This window comes from Pseudophryne corroboree, chromosome 12 (genome assembly GCF_028390025.1).
Source record: "Pseudophryne corroboree isolate aPseCor3 chromosome 12, aPseCor3.hap2, whole genome shotgun sequence".
In the NCBI taxonomy this organism is placed as follows: Eukaryota; Metazoa; Chordata; class Amphibia; order Anura; family Myobatrachidae; genus Pseudophryne; species Pseudophryne corroboree.
This window is the reverse complement of record NC_086455.1, coordinates 148,957,579-148,978,234: the sequence shown is the minus strand read 5'-3', so window position 1 is coordinate 148,978,234 and position 20,656 is coordinate 148,957,579. Positions and strand designations below refer to the sequence as shown.

At 42.9% G+C, this 20,656-nt stretch overlaps 1 protein-coding gene and 1 long non-coding RNA gene across 2 annotated transcripts in view; one reads left to right on the top strand and one right to left on the bottom strand.

Moving 5' to 3' along the window:
- LOC134981036 (uncharacterized) overlaps positions 1-20,656 on the top strand; it is a 68,869-nt gene that overhangs the window by 43,128 nt on the left and 5,085 nt on the right. Inside the window, exon 2 of the long non-coding RNA XR_010190505.1 lies at positions 16,467-16,510. This is a non-coding gene — a long non-coding RNA (uncharacterized LOC134981036). The remainder of the gene's footprint in view (positions 1-16,466; positions 16,511-20,656) is intronic.
- LOC134980760 (olfactory receptor 11H4-like) lies at positions 80-1,009 on the bottom strand. The gene has a single exon (XM_063947719.1). The coding sequence runs from the start codon at positions 1,007-1,009 to the stop codon at positions 80-82; it is 930 nt and encodes a 309-aa protein (XP_063803789.1).

The window sequence follows — 20,656 nt, the reverse complement described above, 5'->3', positions numbered from 1 at the left end:
GGCTTACTAAACAGACCCCAAAGTACTGTGTAAAGAAATTTGAAAAATTGATCTAGTATATGTTTAACATATATTACAATTAAACTGGCTTTATAAGGTGGTTTATTGAAATTCTTAAAACCTTCTTAACATCCCTGTTTCTAAAGGTATAAATAAAAGGGTTAATCATAGGGGTGAATGCTGTGTACATAAAAGAAAGATATTTGTCATAATGGCTTCCCTTTGGTTTTACATACACAATGGCGGCTGTGCCATAGAATAGACCGGCAATAATGAGATGAGATGAACATGTGGAAAATGCTTTCTGTTTCCCATCCTGACTTTTTATCTTTGAAACTGACAATATTATTTGGATGTAGAATCCTATAATTGTAATAAAAGGCACAACAATATTGAACACTGCAGCTGCGCTTGTGGATACATTGCTAATGAAAGGATCAGAACATGCCAAGCTCTGCAGTGGTGCAAAGTCACAGAAGAAGTGGTCAATCACATTAGGACCACAGAATTCCAGCTGTGCTGTGATGATTACTGGGATTAAATTAATAGAAAACCCTATGAACCATGGTAAAAGAGCCAACTCCGTACAAAACACAGGTGTCATTATAGCTGAGTAGTGTAAAGGATTATTAATAGCCAGATATCGGTCAAAGACCATTACTGCAAGAAGATAGCATTCAGTTACACCCAAGGAAACAAAGATGTACATTTGCGTAATGCATTCATTGAAATAAATAATATCATTTCCTGCAATCAGATTGGCTAAAAGTTTTGGGACAGTGACCGAGACAAACATAATTTCTAAAACAGAGAATACACAAATAAAGAAATACATTGCAGAATGAAGAAAAGTGTTTACTCTAACAAGAACAATGATAGCACCGTTCCCCATGATACATGTAATGTAGGTCAGTAGAAAGACAAAGACAAGTAAATTCTGAAACTGTTGTAAATCAGTAAAAGCCATCAGAATAAAATATTTCACTACAGTTTTGTTTGTTTCCAACATTTTTCAGACAAAAGATACCTGGGAAAAAATGGTGAGGTTTCAAAATTAGTATGTAAAGAAGAAATATTAAATACTTGTTGCTGTATGTACCTTTTAATGCAGAGTACATTCTATTAAGTAACATACTTTAAATTCCAGACAAATCTTGGAATTACTGTGTTAGATCCTTACATACAGATGTTATTATCCTAACAGGACCACAGAAAAAAATGCACAAATTCAAAAAAGTAAAGGACTGACATTTTATTAAGTTGCTTATTTCCGTACTGTGGAAATACTCAGCTCTGCATTATACTGTATCTGCTACACAATGCTTAAAGCAACTATATAGCATTACGCAAAATAATATAATTTGCTTAACTTATAATAATGGTCACTATTACTGGGTAAAAAACATTTCATAGTGAAGTAGTATTGATCAGTTAGGTTTACTACATCTTAATATAAGCTTATCCAATTATGTTTTAATTATGGATTAAAATCTGAAAATATTTTATTTAATATATAAAAAAAAGATTTTTTTTTTTATAAATATCTAAAGATTGTATTTAAACGGTATTTGATGTTAAGGCATGAAATTAGTTATTTTCAAATAGTTATATACAATTTCAAAGCAAATAAATGTAAAAGATTTAAACCCATATAGATACATTTCTTGCAGAATCTGAGATGTACAGTAGGGCTTATACAAACCTACTGTACGCTTCATCGGCTGACTAAATTCTGAAAAGCATAATAAATAATATAATTATTCTATGGTCTTGTTCCCCCTACTCTGTTTTAAAATTTTAGAAAGTAGTGTACCATATTCCTCATGTGTAAATCACATTAACGTAACAACTGTATACAATTAAGAATTATCTTAACAATATAATTATTAGATCAGGCACTCTAGTAAAGAGTTAAGTTTTTTTTCTGTCAAGTCACACTCGATTTTAAAATGCAACTCCAAAAAAAAGTACTCTGCAATACTCTATTTGTTCACAATCAATAAAATATAAAGAGGTAGCGCAAATATATAAGTATATAAAATACAAAACTATTTATTGTATAATATTAAGAATATATGTTTTTATATTCATTGTGGTGGTGAAAATCAGTGTTATTATCCATTTTATATATTCTTAATATTATACAATAAATAAATAAAATTTAATTTATGTACTATTTGTGCTCCCTTTTTACATTTTATTTCTTGTGAACTGTATAATAAGATTGTGGAAAATATGTTACAGAAACATGTTTAAAAATGTCTAAAGAGCAGACTATTTGACATACATTTTTTGTCTTCTGGATTGCTTCAAAACTTATTGCGAATCAGAACTGTATTTGGAAAAAATAACTTTCAAATTGTATATGACTAGCTTATAAATTTGCACTAGTTAGTCCCATACATGGATTTCTTTAAAAACCAACTTTTCCTATGATTTCTTCAGTATTTATTTTAAAGGAGTTCAGCTGTTGTTAAAGCTGTGTCTTGTTTATGTTGGCTGAAAGTCTGTATTTTAGCTATAAAAACACATAAACTATAAGTATCTAATGGGCCGAATAATCACCATTGCATCTGAGGAAGCGGATGTGTTGTGATTAAAATCGTCCCAATTTACAATGAGATTATTTATTACATTGCATAGATGTATCAATAATTGCATGCAGGGACAGAGCTGTACCTTCGATGCCACTCCGCAGACATATCAGGGTGTATTTTCGTGAAAAATTCCCAGACTATGTGTGGTGCATGGTCCTCTGCCAACATCCCCACCACTGCCACCGCGTCTACCCCCCTGTCGTGACTACCTTCCCACACCGCGACACTCCCCTACCACTGGTCATAGTCGTCAGACCAGGAAACGATGAACGGAGGGCTACCGGTCTTTGGATCTCTTACTGTTCTGATCCTCAGTGCTGTAAAGTGAACTGCCGCATCATAGCATCACTTTACTGCACCGGGAGCATGTAGCGGTGCAGGAGGACACAATGACCGGCTGTTCTCACCAAAGCACAGATCACCGGCAACTGGGTCTGGGAAGTATGATTTTTTTTCACAGAGATCAGCTTGTGCGTCAATTGGACACACATAGCTGATCACACTGGCTGGGTCCCTGCATAGAAAGTGAGCCCTGTGATTACACTATCTCAGGATAGCGTTATTATCACAGGGCTCACCGCTAGATCACATTTCCCATTACAGGTTGAGTATCCCATATTCAAATATTCCGAAATATGGAATATTCCGAAATACGGACTTTTTTGAGTGAGAGTGAGATAGTGAAACCTTTGTTTTTTGATGGCTCAATGTACACAAACTTTGTTTAATACACAAAGTTATAAAAAATATTGTATTAAATGACCTTCAGGCTGTGTATATAAGGTGTATATGTAACATAAATGCATTCTGTGCTTATATTTAGGTCCCATCACCATGATATCTCATTATGGTATGCAATTATTCCGAAATACGGAAAAATCCGATATCCAAAATACCTCTGGTCCCAAGCATTTTGGATAAGGGATACTCAACCTGTATAAGTATGGGAAATGAAATCTGGTTACTAAAAAAAATGAAAACTAAAGGGTTTGTAGCAGTTTTTTGCAGCAATTGCTATACATTCAGGTTATACTAAAATAATGTGAAAAGGGTGTGAAAACACCCTGTTTTACATTATCTTAGTAAAAAACAAAATGTTAATTCATCTGCCTGTAAAAATCAAATACATTATATTGTATTTCTATGGAGCAGAAAATCTTACAATAATGCCTTTCCCATCAAACACAAGCAAGCAGTCCACATAGTAAGAAATTACTTACATTATACATTAGTAATGAAGTGATTGTGTGTAAAAGTATATCCTTAAGGAAAATATGTCCTGTGCATTCACATAGTATAGTATTGCATGTACTCTGTAATCAAATGCATTGTTTATTCTTGTAATTTGGTACAAATAAAAAAATATCCTTGTCCATAATGTCCTGTAAGAAAACCATAGTTAAATTGTTTTTATTTTAAGGTGCAGGATCTGTTATTTATACCTCAGTAACAATGAGAAAATCAGATTCTGTTGCAGATTCAGCTTTGGCAGTGTGAGTCATATACTATAATATAACATAACCTTATATACCCATTCATTATAATGTGTTCAAAGAAAATATTTACACAGGGGAAAATTGTATCTATTTACACAGGAGACAGTCTCAGACTCATTATCCAATATTTTTGGTATTTAATTAAAGAAGATCTTAATAAGACCCTATTCAGCTTCACATTTTCTTCTACCACTACAAAAATAAAAGAATATTATGATAATACAGTAGGAAACAAAATACTGTGATCCAGGGTTGGACTTAGGGGTGTGGGTGCCCCTAGGCACAACATTAACAGCCAACTCCCTTGCCTCATTTTATTATTTTTATTGATAGGTTAGAGGCCCCTAATTTAATAGGATTTTGGGAAAAAATGACATTTTAATTATGTATATATATATTCACTAAGTAATACCATGTGGCGCCATATAAAAAAAAGATGATAATAATAATAATTAATAATAATAATATTATCATTATGTATGTCCTAACCATTTACACTCCTTTCAAGATGGCATATGGTACAGTACAGCGGAAACATTTTGCAGTTGTAATATCCAGGTACAGAGATGGGCTTGAACTCTCGCAGATGCCGATTTTCTTTCGATGCATCACTACAGCAAGCACACCGTGACAGAAAGGCAAGCGATTTAACTTCCCCTTTTTAGAAAACACAGAACCATGCGTTGAAGCAATCCATCTCAATTTTATTGTTTTCAGTGAATTTTGTTAAGGCTAAAAAATTCAAGAGTACAACAGAGCCATACATGACAGTTTAAGATGAGGGACAGTTTTGTAAAAGATACAGCACCAGAGTAACTATGTAATTGCCGTAAGCAATAATGGTAGAATACTAAAACCCAATACCAGGGAAATCAGCGGAATCAGGGGGGTCATTCCGAGTTGTTCGCTCGCAAGTGAATTTTAGCAGATTTGCTCATGCTAAGCCGCCGCCTACTGGGAGTGAATCTTAGCATCTTAAAATTGCGAACGATGTATTCGCAATATTGCGATTACACACCTCGTAGCAGTTTCTGAGTAGCTTCAGACTTACTCGGCATCTGCGATCAGTTCAGTCAGTTTCTTTCCTGGTTTGACGTCACAAACACACCCAGCGATCGCCCAGACACTCCTCCGTTTCTCCAGCCACTCCTGCGTTTTTTCCGGAAACGGTAGCGTTTTTTCCCCACACGCCCATAAAACGGCCTGTTTCCGCCCAGTAACACCCATTTCCTGTCAATCACATTACGATTGCCAGAACGATGAAAATGCCGTGAGTAAAATTCCTAAGTGCATAGCAAATTTACTTGGCGCAGTCGCAGTGCGGACATTGCGCATGCGCATTAAGGGGAAAATCGCTGCGATGCGAAGATTTTTACCGAGCGAACAACTCGGAATGACCCCCCAGGTGCACAGGCTGGCCTTGGCTTTGTAACACAGTCACAGATTACCAGCGGTAGCAATTCCAGTAGGTAGCAGACAGGTGTAAAACTGAAACAGGTGCACAGGCTGGATTTGGCTTTATAAACTCAGGGGTCTATTCATCTAGCATTAAACAGGGATTTTCTCCTCCTAGTGCAATTCACAGAGCGGGTTACCATGGAGAAGTCCCTGACTTCTTCAGCACCACCCCCGCTCTGTGCCTTAATCGCATCACCATACTTTTGTATGGTGAGTGCAATTCATGAAAGAGCGGAAAGCTCTGCCTTCCGCTCGTCCATGGAGTTCAGGTTCGCTATCTCAGGATGGCGTAACCTGAAATGCAGTGCGGAGATGGCAGGGATGCTCAAGGCTTACCTGCTCTCTGCTCGTCTTCTGGCTCCGCCCCCGACCTCCCAGCAGCAGCTGTGGCCTGCCAGGGAGTCAACAGGTGGCGCATGTGCAGAGGGACCTGCGAGCTGACTCCGCATCAGAGAGGGGGACCGCCAGAGAAGACCTCATCACTGGACCCATGGATTCTGCAGTGCATCGTCAGAAAGGTGAGTATACATGAATTGCTACATATTACAGATATATATTGCATCAAAGCGATGTGATCTATAGTGATAAGTAGCAATTAAGTTTTAATTTTCTTAATAAATAGACCCATCAGTCACAGATAATCAGCAGCAGCAGACAGGTGAAACAATGATACAGGCTGGCTTTGGCTTTATAACCCGTCACAGATAACCAGCAGTAGCAGACAGGTGAAATAGTGATACAGCAGGGCCGAAACTAGGATTTTCATCACCCGGGGCAAGGCAGTAATTTGCCCCCCCCCCCCCTTCCCTGTCATACTAAAATAATCAGATTGAGATACTATTGGACAATATTACCCTATGTGCCTCAAATCCCCTATGCATCACATGCCCCACCAGCGTGTTCAACTACATGCTCCTCTGTGTGTCCCCATACATTGCATTATATCATAACACTTCATCACCGCACTACATTCCCCTATCCACTGCACTACATCACTATACCACATCCCCTACACGCTGAACTACATCACTGCACTACATCCCCTATATGCTACACTACATCACTACACTACGTCCCCTTATATGCGACACCACATCAGTGCACTACATGCCCCTATATACTGCAATACATGACTACACTACATGCCCTATATGGTACACTACAACACTGCACTACACCCCCCTCTAAGCTACACCAAATCCCTCCATCTGGGAGGCAAAGCGGAGGTTGATACTGCTGACTGGGAGCACAGTGCGCTTCTATAGCTTGTACGATGCACCCAGTGGCGGTTCTTGCCACGGGCAAGCGGTACTTTTGCCCGGGGCGCCGCCTTCCGGAGGGCGCCGGCGCCATCCGGAGGGCGCCGGCGCCATCCGGAGGGCGCCGCACCAGGGCAAGATCCGCCACTGTGCCCCCCGTAGTGCCCTGCTGTGCCCCCCCGCTTTGAAGGGAACCAGACGCGTAGCGTCTAGTTTCCCTTCATGGAGAGGACCTTAGTTGTGCGGTGCGCGATGACGTCATCGCGCACCGCACAGCAAAGGTCCTCTCCATGAAGGGAAACTAGACGCTACGGTCTAGTTTCCCTTCGTCTAGAGGATCTTTGCTGTGCGATGCGCGATGACGTCATCGCGCACCGCACAGCATAGTGGCACAGACACTAGGGGTCATAATTGACCTCTAGTGTCTATGCTGTTCTATGGGAGAGACGTAATAACGTCTCTCCCATAGATCGAAGAGAACAGAAGAGAGGAGGAGAGGAGAAGAGCGGCGCCGCCGGCGGAGGGGGTCTGGATCAGGAACGGGGATGCTAAGTATACTTTTTATTTATTTTTATTTTTTCTTTCAGCGCGCTGACCACGCCCCCAATCGAAGCCACGCCCCCATATTTTGCCCGGGGCGCCAGAAATCATAGAACCGGCCCTGGATGCACCGTATGCTAGTCGCAGCACTGCATGGCAAAGAAGAGAGTTTAAGACAGTAGCCGACATAGGAGAGATCCCAGGTACTGGAGTTCACCTGCACAGCGTCAGAGCCAGCTGCGGGCAGACAGGTGGGTCAGAGAAATTGCCCCAGGAGCTTTCTGCTGTCTCACTGGATCAGCACTGCACTGCCGGTAAAAAACAAAAACAAAAACCCTGCTCCTCTGTAACTCCTTTGCGCCCCCTCAAATCCTGCAACTGGGGCGCATGCCCCCTTAGCCACCCCCCACCCCCCTAGTTACGGCCCTGGATACAGGCTGGCTTTGGCTTTATAAACCCAGTCACAGATAACCAGAAGTAGCAGTAGGGTAGCAGACAGGTGAAATAGTGATACAGGCTGGCTTTGGCTTTATAAACCAAGTCACAGATGACCAGCAGTAGCAGACAGGTGAAATAGTGATACAGGCTGGCTTTTGCTTTATAAACCCAGTCACAGATAACCAGCAGTAGCAGTAGGGTAGCAGACAGGTGAAATAGTGACACAGGCTGGCTTTGGCTTTCTAAACCAAGTCACAGATAACCAGCAGTAGCAGACAGGTGAAATAGTGACTCAGGCTGGCTTTGGCTTTATAAACGCAGTCACAGATAACCAGCAGTAGCAGACAGGTGAAATAGTGATACAGGTTGGCTTTTTCTTTATAAACCCAGTCACAGATAACCAGCAGTAGCAGTAGGGTAGCAGACAACTGAAATAGTGATACAGGCTGGATTTTGCTTTATAAACTTAGTCGGAGATAACCAGCAGTAGCAGTAGGGTAGCAGACAGGTGAAATAGTGACAGGTTGGCTTTTGCTTTTTAAACCCAGTCACAGATAAACAGCAGTAGCAGTAGGGTAGCAGACAGGAGAAATAATGAATCAGGAGCAGTACTCCCTATACCATCAAGTGTCTATGGTGGTCATTCCGAGTTGATCGCTCGCTAGCAGTTTTTAGCAGCCGTGCAAACACTATGCCGCCGCCTACTGGGAGTGTATTTTAGCTTAGCAGAAGTGCAAACGAATGTATCGCACAGCGGCTTCAAAGTTTTTTTTTTTTGTGCAGTTTCAAAGTAGCTCAAAACCTACTCAGCGCTTGCGATCACTTCAGACTTTTCAGTTCCTGTTTTGACATCACAAACCCGCCCAGCGTTCGCCCAGCCATGCCTGCGTTTTTTCTGGCACGCCTGCGTTTTTCCGAACACTCCCTGAAAACAGTCAGTTGCCACCCAGAAACGCCCACTTCATGTCAATCACTCTGCGGCCACCAGTGCGACTGAAATGCTTTGCTAGACCCTGTGCAAAATGACATCGATCTTTGTGCCTGTACGTCGCGCGTGTGCATTGTGCCGCATATGCATGCGCAGAAGTGCCATTTTTTAGCCTGATCGCTGCGCTGCGACCAAATGCAGCTTTCGATCAACTCGGAATGACCCCCTATAAGCACACCACTGCATCACCCTGGCAGTAACTTCAATCCACTGTGACATAACACCCTAGCATAAGGCAATTAGTCAAAAGTCTCGCAATAATCAATCAACATCAGGAGATCTGCATTCGCATAACCACATTAACATGGAATAGCATACATTTCAACATCACATGTTAGCATTTAGGCGTACACTTTTACTAGCAACTTACTGTATGTGTATCATAAGATTTCCTTTAGCATATCCACATTAACACTGAATAACATACATTTTCATTAACACATTTTAACATTTAGGAGCACATCTCCATCAATAACCTATCAGCATGAGAGTCACATCAGCCTAACCACATTAGCATGGAGCAACATACATTTGCATTGTCACATTTAGCATTAAATAATACACATCACACTATCGGGGAATGTAGGGCTCCTTGGCTCTGACCTGTCCTTTGCAGTGACGTGCGGTGAGGTCAACGGCTGGGGAGGCACCGGCTTCTCCAGTACATCCCCAGCAGCAAAAGAATACAAACCTCAGCTCACTTTTTCTGAACAGCAGATACATTAGAGTACATGGGGGGGTGGGCTGGTACTGTATATTGTGTATATACTGTGATTACAGGACAGACCCCAAAGTATCCAGACAGCAGCCAGAGCTGGCTCCATGCCTACTAGTAACCTGAGCGAGATCTTTTGAAGTGCCCTTTCCTTTCCCCAATGTGCACTCGCGCTTAGGAAAGTGGACGTGGCCTTGCAACTATATCTTGTGTTATCAAATTACAAATATATATACCGTATTATCACCCCCCCACACACACACACAATTGGCATCCTTACACATAATGCCCATAGTAGTGCTCCTTACAACTAATGCCCCAGTATAGTGCCAGATAAATGTAATGCCCCCAGTATAGTGCCAGTTACACATAATGACCCAGTACAGTGCCAGATACACGTAATGCCCCAGTATAGTGCTAGATACACGTAATGTCCTTATTATAATGCCAGTTAGACATAATATCCCAGTATAGTGCCAGATACATGTAATGCCCCAAATATAGTGCAAGTTACATGTAATGCCGCAGTATAGTGCCAATTACACATAATGCCTCCTGTAGTGCCAGTTACACTTAATGTCTCTTATAGAGCAAATTACACTTAATGCCTCCAGTAGTACGCTACACTTAATGCCTCCTGTAGTGCCAGTTACACTTAATACCTACTGCAGTGCCAGTTACATGTAGTGCTTCCTGTATTGCCAGTACCACATAATGCCCCCTGTAGTGCCAGTTACGCATAATTCCCCTTGTAGTGCCAGTTACGCATAATTTCCCTTGTAATGCCAGTTACGCATAATTCCCTTTGTAGTGTCAGTTACGCATAATTCTCCTTGTAGTGTCAGTTACGCATAATTACCCTTGTAGTGCCAGTTATGCATAATTACCCCTGTAGTGTCAGTTACTCATAATTTCCCTTGTAGTGTCAGTTACGCATAATTCCCCTTGTAGTGCCAGTTACGCATTATTCCCCTTGTAGTGCAGTGTCAGTTACGCATAATTCCCTGTGTAGTGCAGTGTCAGTTACGCATAATTCCCCTTGTAGTGCAGTGTCAGTTACGCATAATTACCCCTATAGTGCAGTGTCAGTTACGCATAATTACCCCTTGTAGTGCAGTGTCAGTTACGCATAATTTCCCTTGTAGTGCAGTGTTAGTTACGCATAATTACCCCTTGTAGTGCAGTGTCAGTTACGCATAATTCCCCTTGTAGTGCAGTGTCAGTTACGCATAATTCCCCTTGTAGTGCAGTGTTAGTTACGCATAATTACCCCTTGTAGTGCAGTGTTAGTTACGCATAATTCCCCTTGTAGTGCAGTGTCAGTTACGCATAATTACCCCTTGTAGTGCAGTGTCAGTTACGCATAATTCCCCTTGTAGTGCAGTGTCAGTTATGCATAATTCCCCTTGTAGTGCAGTGTCAGTTACGCATAATTATCCCTTGTAGTGCAGTGTCAGTTACGCATAATTCCCCTTGTACTGTAGTGTCAGTTACGCATAATTCCCCATGTAGTGTAGTGCCAGTTACGCACAATTCCCCTATTAGTGCCAGATACACTTGACGCCCCCTGTAGTGCCAGTCACTAGTAATGCCCCCACAATACTGCAACTTTGCCCCCCAGCCCCTCTCACCGTGTCCTGTGTGCAGTGCAGCCAGCGGGAGAGTGAAGCAGGCGCCGGAGCTACTGAGGCTGCTTCCTTGGGAGAAGGAGAAGGAGAGCACCACACGCCGCTGGTTACCCTGTAGCTGGCAGCGCCAGGGAGGCCGGAGAGACAAGTGTGGCAGCAGATAATCAGCGGCGGCGGACCCGGAGGCGGTGGTAAGGCCGTTGCTGGGAGTGCATTGCTGGCTCCAAGCTCCGGCCTTACCACCGCCTCCGAGTCCGCCGCTAGTTATCTGCTGCCACACTTGTCTCTTTGGCCTCCCCAGCGCTGCCAGCAATGCACTGAAAGCTCCAGGCTTACCTCCGGGTCTGCTGCAGCCGCTGATTAGCTCCTGCCGCACTTGTCTCTCCAGCCTCCCTGCCGCAGCCAGCTACAGGGCAACGGAAAGCACCGGGTACGGGCGGCTCCTTTCATGAAGGTTCACTTCAACATCAAGAGTCAGTCAGGGGGGAGGGAGCCTCGTATAAGTGATTGGACCAGCGGATACAGCCTGGATCCGCTGTCCGATCCCTGTCAACGAGGCACATGTACATGTGCCGCTTCCACAGGTTTTTTCAATGGGCTTTTACAGCCCAGTGTTTGGCTCCACCCACCCACTCTATCCCCGTTACCATTGTAAACGGGAGGCACTTGCTATCAGTGCCTCCCAAACCAATTTAATGTCATAAAATGATCAGAATAATATAAAGAAGACATTTATGACACAGAATCTGTGTCATAAGTATCTTCTGTGTATTATTGTAATCATGAATGACAGGGGAGGCACTGCCTCCCCTGCCTCCCCTGACTGCACGTCCCTGGTCCTTTGTTCCACACATTCAATCTGTCTCTAAATCATGTTAAATGCACCTTAAAAACATATCCAAAATACGCCCTTATCTTACACAGGACACTGCAAAAACTCTAATCCATGCACTCATCATCTCCCGCATTGATTATTGTAATAGTCTCCTTACTGGTCTTCCCAAACATATGCTCTCAACACTACAATCCATTCAGAATGCAGCTTCGAGGCTAATCTTCCTCGCTAGACGTTCTTTGTCTGCTGATCTGCTTTGTCAGTCCCTCCATTGGTTACCGGTATTCTACCGTGTTAAATATAAAATACTTTTACTTACATACAAGGCTATTAACCAAACTGTACCATCATACATCTCCTCACTCATCTCAAAATATCTCCCTACCAGACCTCTCCGCTCTGCACAAGATCTGCGTCTCTCATCCACATGTATTACCTGTTCCCACTCAAAATTACAGGACTTTACCCGGGCTTCACCCACTCTGTGTAATGCCCTCCCATGCACAATAAGACTCTCCTCTAGTCTCCAAACCTTTAAACTTTCCCTGAAAACTCACCTCTTCAGACAAGCCTATCAAATTCCAGACCCACCCACATAACCTTCAATGCTTCCCAATCCAGTTACATCATCTCTGTACAGTCCACATAACCTCACAATTTGTCTTCCAACATTGCTGGGTGATCATATCATACAACCCATTAAGAACCCAGCAATCTGGTGGACCATTATGCAACAGGTAGCATCTATCCTTGTGTATTAGCATCTATCCTTGTGTATCAATGCCTATTTCCCTATAGATTGTAAGCTTGCGAGTAGAGCCTTTCTACCTCTGTCTGTATGTCTTTGCCCAGTTTTGTTCTTTAATTGTTGTTCTAATTGTAAAGCGCAACAGAATATGCTGCGCTATATGAGAAACTGCTAATAAATAAAATAATAACTTAAAGGGGAAGAGACGAGGCACAAGGGAACCTATCTCTGTAACTTAACACGTCTGGGTAAGCAGGGTGACTAAACCTGGAATGATCTTTGCTACCAGGGAAGCTAAAAAGAAAAAGGAGCCCACCCTCCTATATAGTGGCACCCAAGATGAGGGGAGCCTACCCCCGATTTTTAACTTATACAGGGTACCGAGTGAAGGGGAGCCTACCCCTTATTATGAATATATAGCAGGGGCAGTAACACTGAGGGAAGCCTAACCCTTGTGGTTTTTACACTAAAATGGGGAGCCTATCCCCTTGCTCAAACCAGTGGAGCAGAGTACTGCAGCAGAAGGGATTTGCTGGAGTATAGTGAGCAGCAGAAGGGCTAGGCACAGGTACCAGGTTCTCACTACTATTGTAGTTGTGGCTCTTCTGCCAACTCCAATCTGGCTCCCTGATCTTCGGCGCCACCCGGGATGCTGAGCACCGTACCAGGTTGCACCACCAAGAACAGGGGTACACTGTAATCCGGAGGTCTTCTCCTCTTCAGCCACAGTAAATGCTCCTCTCTGATCCAGTCAGGGTCTTTGGTCTGTACTCTGCCTCCGGTCCGCGCTGTCCTCTCACAGCCAGCATGGGGTCCTTGCCAAGGTTTTGACAGCCAAGGTCGTCCTCCACGGTGCCCTGCTCACTAATCACTGGCCAGGTCCTCTGCACAGGGCAAGGCCACCAGCATGTGTGGGGCCACATCCGGATGCATCCGCAATATAACTGCGAATGCAGCGGATCTAAGGTTGACCCGTGGCAGGCTGCACTGTCAGGTGGTTAGCAGCCATTTTTTTGGGGGTGGCTGCATGATACGTCATGCAGCCACCCCAAAAATGGTCATAACGCGCCCCCATTTTCCTGGCACCTCCCCCACAATGCTGTAACTCTGCCACTGCAACAGTCTCTCCTGTCAATCACATTGCGGTTGCATCCATCGGGGATGCAACAATGTGTATGACCGCGCAAACTGCACTGTGGGCCGCTTTTGTGGCTGCATATGAATGACCCCCTTAGCATACCAGGCAGCGGCATGGCAAGGCGGGACTATTGTAGCAACACCCACTACATGGTGTATGGAGCAAAGTTGTAGCAGGACACATCTGTATATTCATTTCTTCATACATTTAAGCTAATTTGGTTCAAGTTGTGTCCCCTTTTCCTCTTTATTTTTTTCCATACCTCCCTTCCATTTATTACCCTTCCAATCATTATTAAAATAATAATTGTTATATAAACATGGCTGTTCAGCATGAATATCATGAACTATTCTGTAAAATGCTTATAGTACATACTGTACTGTAGGATAGCTAAGATATGGAAGGACTTGCATAACTAGGGTTCCAAATGAAACTACCAAATGGTTATTGGTATCCTATTGTAGATAAAGTCAGATTGGAATAGGATATAATACATTTATTGGGTCACCACACAAACCAAGAACCTTATACTGTATGCCATGATAAAATTGTATTTGTATGTTTATCTACTTTTTAAGTAACCAGTTGTATTATAGGTTTTTCTGAACAAGCATTGCACTTTTGTTGAAATAAATCTTTTATTAAAAAATTGGACCTTGGTCAAAATTAGGTAATCACATTTGAGTGTGAACTGTTCTCACAGCCCTCTTCTCTCACACTTCAATTACAGCTCTTTACTACTCAACTACAGCCTATACCCACATCTACTCTCACTTGTAAATGTTCATCTCTTACAAAGGCTTCCTGCCCCTACTGTATATCTCAGATTATTCATTTGCTTCCTTATATCTTAGCTCGCAAATTATTCCTTTGCTTCCTTATATCTTAGCTGCATTGTGTACTGAGAATTGTGGTGCTGTTACCTGTGCTCTGTTTTAGTTTTACAGTAATGGTGCACATACACTTGTGCGATGCCCTGTGACGTGACATCACGGGCCATCGCACCAACAGTTCAAGTGCGATGAAATCGCACCTGAACTGCCAAAGTGATTACCATGCGATAGATTGCATGGAAATCACGTGATGGGCACGTCACCGCCGAGTGGGAGCAGCCTCTGGCCGCTCCCGGCGGGTGCCGATCGCTCATCGCAGTGCGATATATCGCATGTGTTTTAAAAACACATGCAATCGCACTGCGATGCGATAAATATTAAGTGCAGCACTTAATATCTTGAGACGCAACATTTAACAGGCGTGCCCACGCATCGCGTTGCATGGTACCTAAAATGTGCATACAATCCTTCGATTTTTCTCACAGATGTGGTCGAAATCGGAGGATTGTACCTGATATCTCACTAGTGTATGGGCTACATTACTGTAATGTTAAGTTCTGTGTACCCTGTATTGTTATAAGCTGTGCTGTATGTACGATGCTGTGAACCACTTGTGGTGCCTTATAAATAAAATATAATAATAATAATAATAATCCAATATTGGACTACAAACAAAAACTTTGAACTGAAACAAAGAATATTAAGATGGTTGAACTTAAATTGTCTTAAATTACTAAGGGGATAAAGCCTTGGAGACAAATAAAGTGGATAGAGTTAACGTACCAACCAACCAGCTAATAACTGTCATTTTTAAAACAGTCTTTAATACCCCTTTAACACCGCCAGCATATAACACGGGCTAATGCACACAAGTGTGCATAACCCGTGTTGCTGCTCGGTGTAAAAGGGCCGAGTTGGAATAATCCAGGCCGAGTGATCCGGTATTCCAACACGGGTAGTTTGCAGGGTTGAACACGTGTTGAACCCGGCAAACTGTGCAGTGTAAACGGGAGCCGGATCACACGACCCGGCTTCCTATTCACCGTGTATGTGCGGGCAGCGCTTGGAGATCATGTGATCTCCAAGTGCTGCACCTGTCGCATCACAGGCAACGCCACCAACCCGGCAATATGCCGGGCTGGTGACTGCAGTGGGAAAGGGGGCTGACGCGGGTCGCAGCCGGGTAGCACCCGTGTCAGGCTCCTGGCTGCGACCTGCGATATTGGTCTAAAAGTAGTATAACATTGCACTTAGGAGCTTATTGGCTGGCACTTTATCTGCATCCACTTTATCTCTCTCTAAGGCATAGTACAAAAACGCCTAGGCTCTTAAATGTCAATATGGAATGTAATATTATGTATATGAATATTTATCTTAAGTGAAAATTAATTTATAGGAAATGCTTAAGAAGTAAACCCTTACATCCTTTGCTTTGAAGTATGCATACACTTAAACCGTAGCCATTGTGGACATTCATATCACTCAGAAACTGGATTTAAAGCTTTATGTCTGATTTGAGAGTTTTAATTTTGATTGTAAAGATGAATGAGACACTAATTACACCTGAGGACAACAGGGTATTGTCAGCTGGTGCAATATAATCTTTGGATACTGCCATTGCAAAGCAGTTGGTACTGCATCTGATATCTGTAATTACCAAGCCTTCAAAGCAAAAGGGAGTGCTCCTATGTGTTATATTACATCAATCAGCTGCTTTAAATGCATCATGCTCAATCCTCTAAGAAATGATTAAATATATTTTTAAATGCATCCTGTAAATCTCTGTTCCTCAGGTATAAATAATACAGTTGGGTAGCAGAGAGACAACAATATACAGGTAAGCTAAAAGTGATCAATGTCTTTACCATTACGTGTATCCTACTGTATACAACAAAAGCTGTACAATAAAAAAGGTTGGGATAAGATAGGCATATAAAAAGTGTTCAATATCCACTGTCAATGATATTAATCTATCAGATAGTTATTCTAATTTAGATGCATAAGATAAAACTGATTTGTTTTATGCTAAACATCATTTGCTGTTCCCTTTGTTCAGCACTGCTGATTTTTTCTATCCCTTCTTTTCTCTCTCTCTCTCTCTCTCTCTCTCTCTCTCTCTCTCTCTCTCTCTCTCTCTCTCTCTCTCTCCCCCCCCCCCCCCCACCCCAGATTAGCCCATATATGGATCTCCGCTCATCCTGGCATTTGTGAAGTAAAATAGCATGTCAGCTTCTACTGCATTCTGCAGGGGTGGTCTTCAGTATGCCGGCTCTTGGGATCCCGGCGCACAGTATACCGGCGCTGTAATCCTGACAACTGGCATACCGACACTTAGTCTCCCTCGTGGGGGTCCACGACCCCCCTGGAGGGAGAATAAAATAGCGTAGCGCGCATAGTGCGGCGAGCCCGCAAGGGGCTCCTTTGCACTCGCCACACTGTCGGTATGCCGGCGGTCGGGCTCCCAGCACCAGTATGCTGGTCGCCGGGAGCCCGACCGCCGGCATACCATACTACACCCTTCTGCAGTGTACCACTGATTCCAGATATCTTGGTGGGACATTGCACCTCCAGAGAGTCACCTGAAGCCTCTGTGCTAGTAGATATTGTTGAATATGTAAGCGACTGTACTACCATTATGCACTTCAATATGACTGCAGTATTTTTGGTGGAGATGCACTGTGGAGTTTAGGATGATTCTGTTCATACAGAGGTTTCATAGAATATTCAACAAGGGACATAGGAACCTGTGGTCTCTGGGACAGGTGCTGGAGATTCTACTGCTGGTATTTCAGGGTTATCCGGATGGTAGGTTGACAGTCAAAAGATCATCCACTATTGGTTAACAAGGACAAGGTCATCATGGGAAAGAGGTCAATGCAGTGAAATGGTTGACATGGGACAGGTCGACACATGAAAATGTTGACATGAGTTTTGTACAATTTTATTTTTTTATTTGTAGCTTTTTCATATGTTACCATCCACGTGGACTACAATTGGGAATAATAACCTGGTGAGTGACCTGGTGAGTGAAGTGAGTGAGGACGCAGTGCATTAACTGGGGTTATTGGTCATGTTACGGAGAAAATGTTGACATTTTCATGTGTCGTCCTGTCTCATGTTGACCTTTTCACTGTGTCAACCTTTTTCCCATCTCGACCTTGTCCATGTTGATCTATAGTGGTCGACCTATTGGCTGTCGACCTCATCCAGGTTGACCCATTGATCCATAACCATTTTAGGTCTATTACTGTTTCTGTTTGGCAGGTGTTTCAGTCAGTGTTGGTGGAGTGGCCCTCATGTACAACCCTATGTACTGGACTTTTGTGCAGTTGCAGCAACTCATAACTGTCTATCTATTGGAAAGAGCAGAAGGAGAAGAGGGCACATGGAGAGGGAGGAGGAACCACCTGCCCCTTACTGTGCATGTCAGTCACAGACATTTTAGCACATTATACAGGGTGATTCAAAAGTCATAGTACACCCTTTTGTTTCAAAAACTGTGCAGGAAATGGGAAAACTGAATACTCCAGTAAGGTATGGGTGAGGTGGGCTATCTTTTAGGGTGGTATCCGTTTGGATGGTCAACCATGATATGGTTGACAGTCATTAGGTCAACCACTATTGGTCGACATTGACATGGACACATGGCCGACACATGGAAATGGTCAACGTGTGAAAGGTCGACACATGAAAAGGTCGGCATGAGTTTAAAAAAAAAAAAATTTTGTGGAACTTTTCCATACTTTGCGATCCACGTGGACTATGATTGGGAAAGGTAACCTGTGCCGAGCGCAGTGGTAGCGGAGCGAGGCACCTTGATCGAAGCATGGCGAGTGAAGCGGTGCACTAATTGGGGTTCCCCGTCACTTTACACAGAAAACAACACCAAAAAAAGTTAAAAAACTCATGTTGATCTTTTCATGTGTCAAACTTTCATGTGTCGACCATTTTCATGTATAGACCATTTGCCCATGTCGACCATGCCAATGTCAACCAATAGTGGTCTACCTAATGACTGTCGACCATAACATGGTCGACCATTCATTCCGGAACCTTTTAGGGTATGTACAAAACATGGGTGCCATCTTGAAATTGGACATCTTGAATCTAAGTTAGTTTTTTAAAGTGGAAAGGGGGTCTTGCAACATGTCAAACATCAGAATTTGCTGAAAAGTTTACTGCTGCCAACAGATTTGAAATAGCAGTTATGGTTCAATAGTTACAACACTTTTTTTGTTGTAGTTAACTGAAGATGGCTTTGACAAAAGAGAAGAGAATTGAGGTCATTTTGATGCCTGGAGAACAAAGTTTCCATGTCATAGCTGCAGATTTTAACAACCGGCACCCAGAAAGACCTCCAATTTCACATAGCACTGCCAGGTTTTAACTATTGAACCATAACTGCTATTTCAAATCTGTTGGCAGCAATAAACTTTTAAGCAAATTCTGATGTTGTTTGACATGTTACACAACCACCTTTCCATTTGAAAAAAACTAACTTAGATTCAGGATGGTCGATTTCAAGATGGCACCCATGTTCGGTACATACCCTAAAAGATAGCCCATCATACCTTACTGGAGTATTCAGTTTTCCCATTTCCTGCACAGTTTTTTAAACAAAAGGGTGTACTGCAACTTTTGAATCACCCTGTGCAGTAGATCTGTCTGGTTACTTTACACCAACAAATAAAAGAATATACTGTATAGATGAGACTTTCTAATGCCAATTTTTGTTGCAGTTCGTAAAGCGCAAATCATCAAACATGTCTTTCACTGCCCCCTAAACTGCAGATCCAAACCCGTAAACTGCATATACTGTACTGTAGATTAGTCCTAAGTCCTAACTGCATGGTAAGTATAGATAGTAAATATATTATATGGCTTTATTACTGACATTGGGCCTAATTCAGAGAGGATTGCAAAATCTGCAATCCTTTTGTTAGCATGCTGGGGGCTGCCCATCACTGGACAAGGCCTCCCAGCATGCCTCCCCCACTTCAAAAAGCAGAAATTGCAATTGCATCACAATTTCTACTTGTTAATAGAGATTAAGGTTGCCTCCTGCTGGCGCAGCTTAGCCATGTTTCCAATCGCAGTGGCTGCATGTGACGTCACACAGCCGACACAATCATGCCCCATCATGGCCACCATTTCCCCGTTACTGCCCCCTCAATGCTCCATCTCCACCCTGGGAATGAAGCATTGCTGCCAACCCCCCCCCCCTCCCCACGACCACCTCTGCCTGATTGACAGGCAGAGGTGATTGTATTTTCTGTGGCCCCCTCCCCCACAGAAAATACAGGTGCAGGGCGGGTGCTGCGCAAGTGCCTGCATCTTTTTCATCTTTTTGCGGTTGGATTGCACACTGCGATCCAGCCTGAATGAGGCCCACTATGCTGATAGAAGCACTGTGTCAAACAAGCTGTAAATGTGTCTCTGCATAGAAAATGTAGTACAGCATAATGTATATTAGTCTTGTGACTTACACTATGTGATTTCAGCCTTAAAAATAAATGATGACATAAATGTCATTATCGTTTATTTTTAGGCTGAAATCGTCCAATGTGTATGGGGGTAATATTGGTGACTGATGAATGATGCGAGCTCCCGCACACCGTTCAGCGATCACCAATATTGAGCCAACATACAGCTCAACCAGTCAATGTTGGGCTGAGCTGCATGTTCAGGAATGCTGATGGTGACGTCACTGAACGTTATCGTTGAACGATAACGTTCAGTGTGTATACGCTTCTAGCTCCTGCTTGATGCTGATAATAATATGTTTACTTAAAGGAGTCAAAAATAAAACTGTGTAGACCCCAAATGGGATTATGTAATAGCGAAAGCATTAGCTTCACAGGCCCAGTTTCAATCGCACGTAACCTGTGTGTTTTAAAACCCCAGGAATATTGTTTTGGCTTTGCTGAAAGTTTTTGTGAAGAACCGGATTAGGGTACTGGGGTTGTATGTGAGAAGAGAGGGC

Coding starts and splice junctions, on each gene's coding strand:
- LOC134980760 (XM_063947719.1), bottom strand. CDS start 1,009: ATGTTGGAAACAAACAAAACTGTAGTGAAATATTTTATTCTGATGGCT.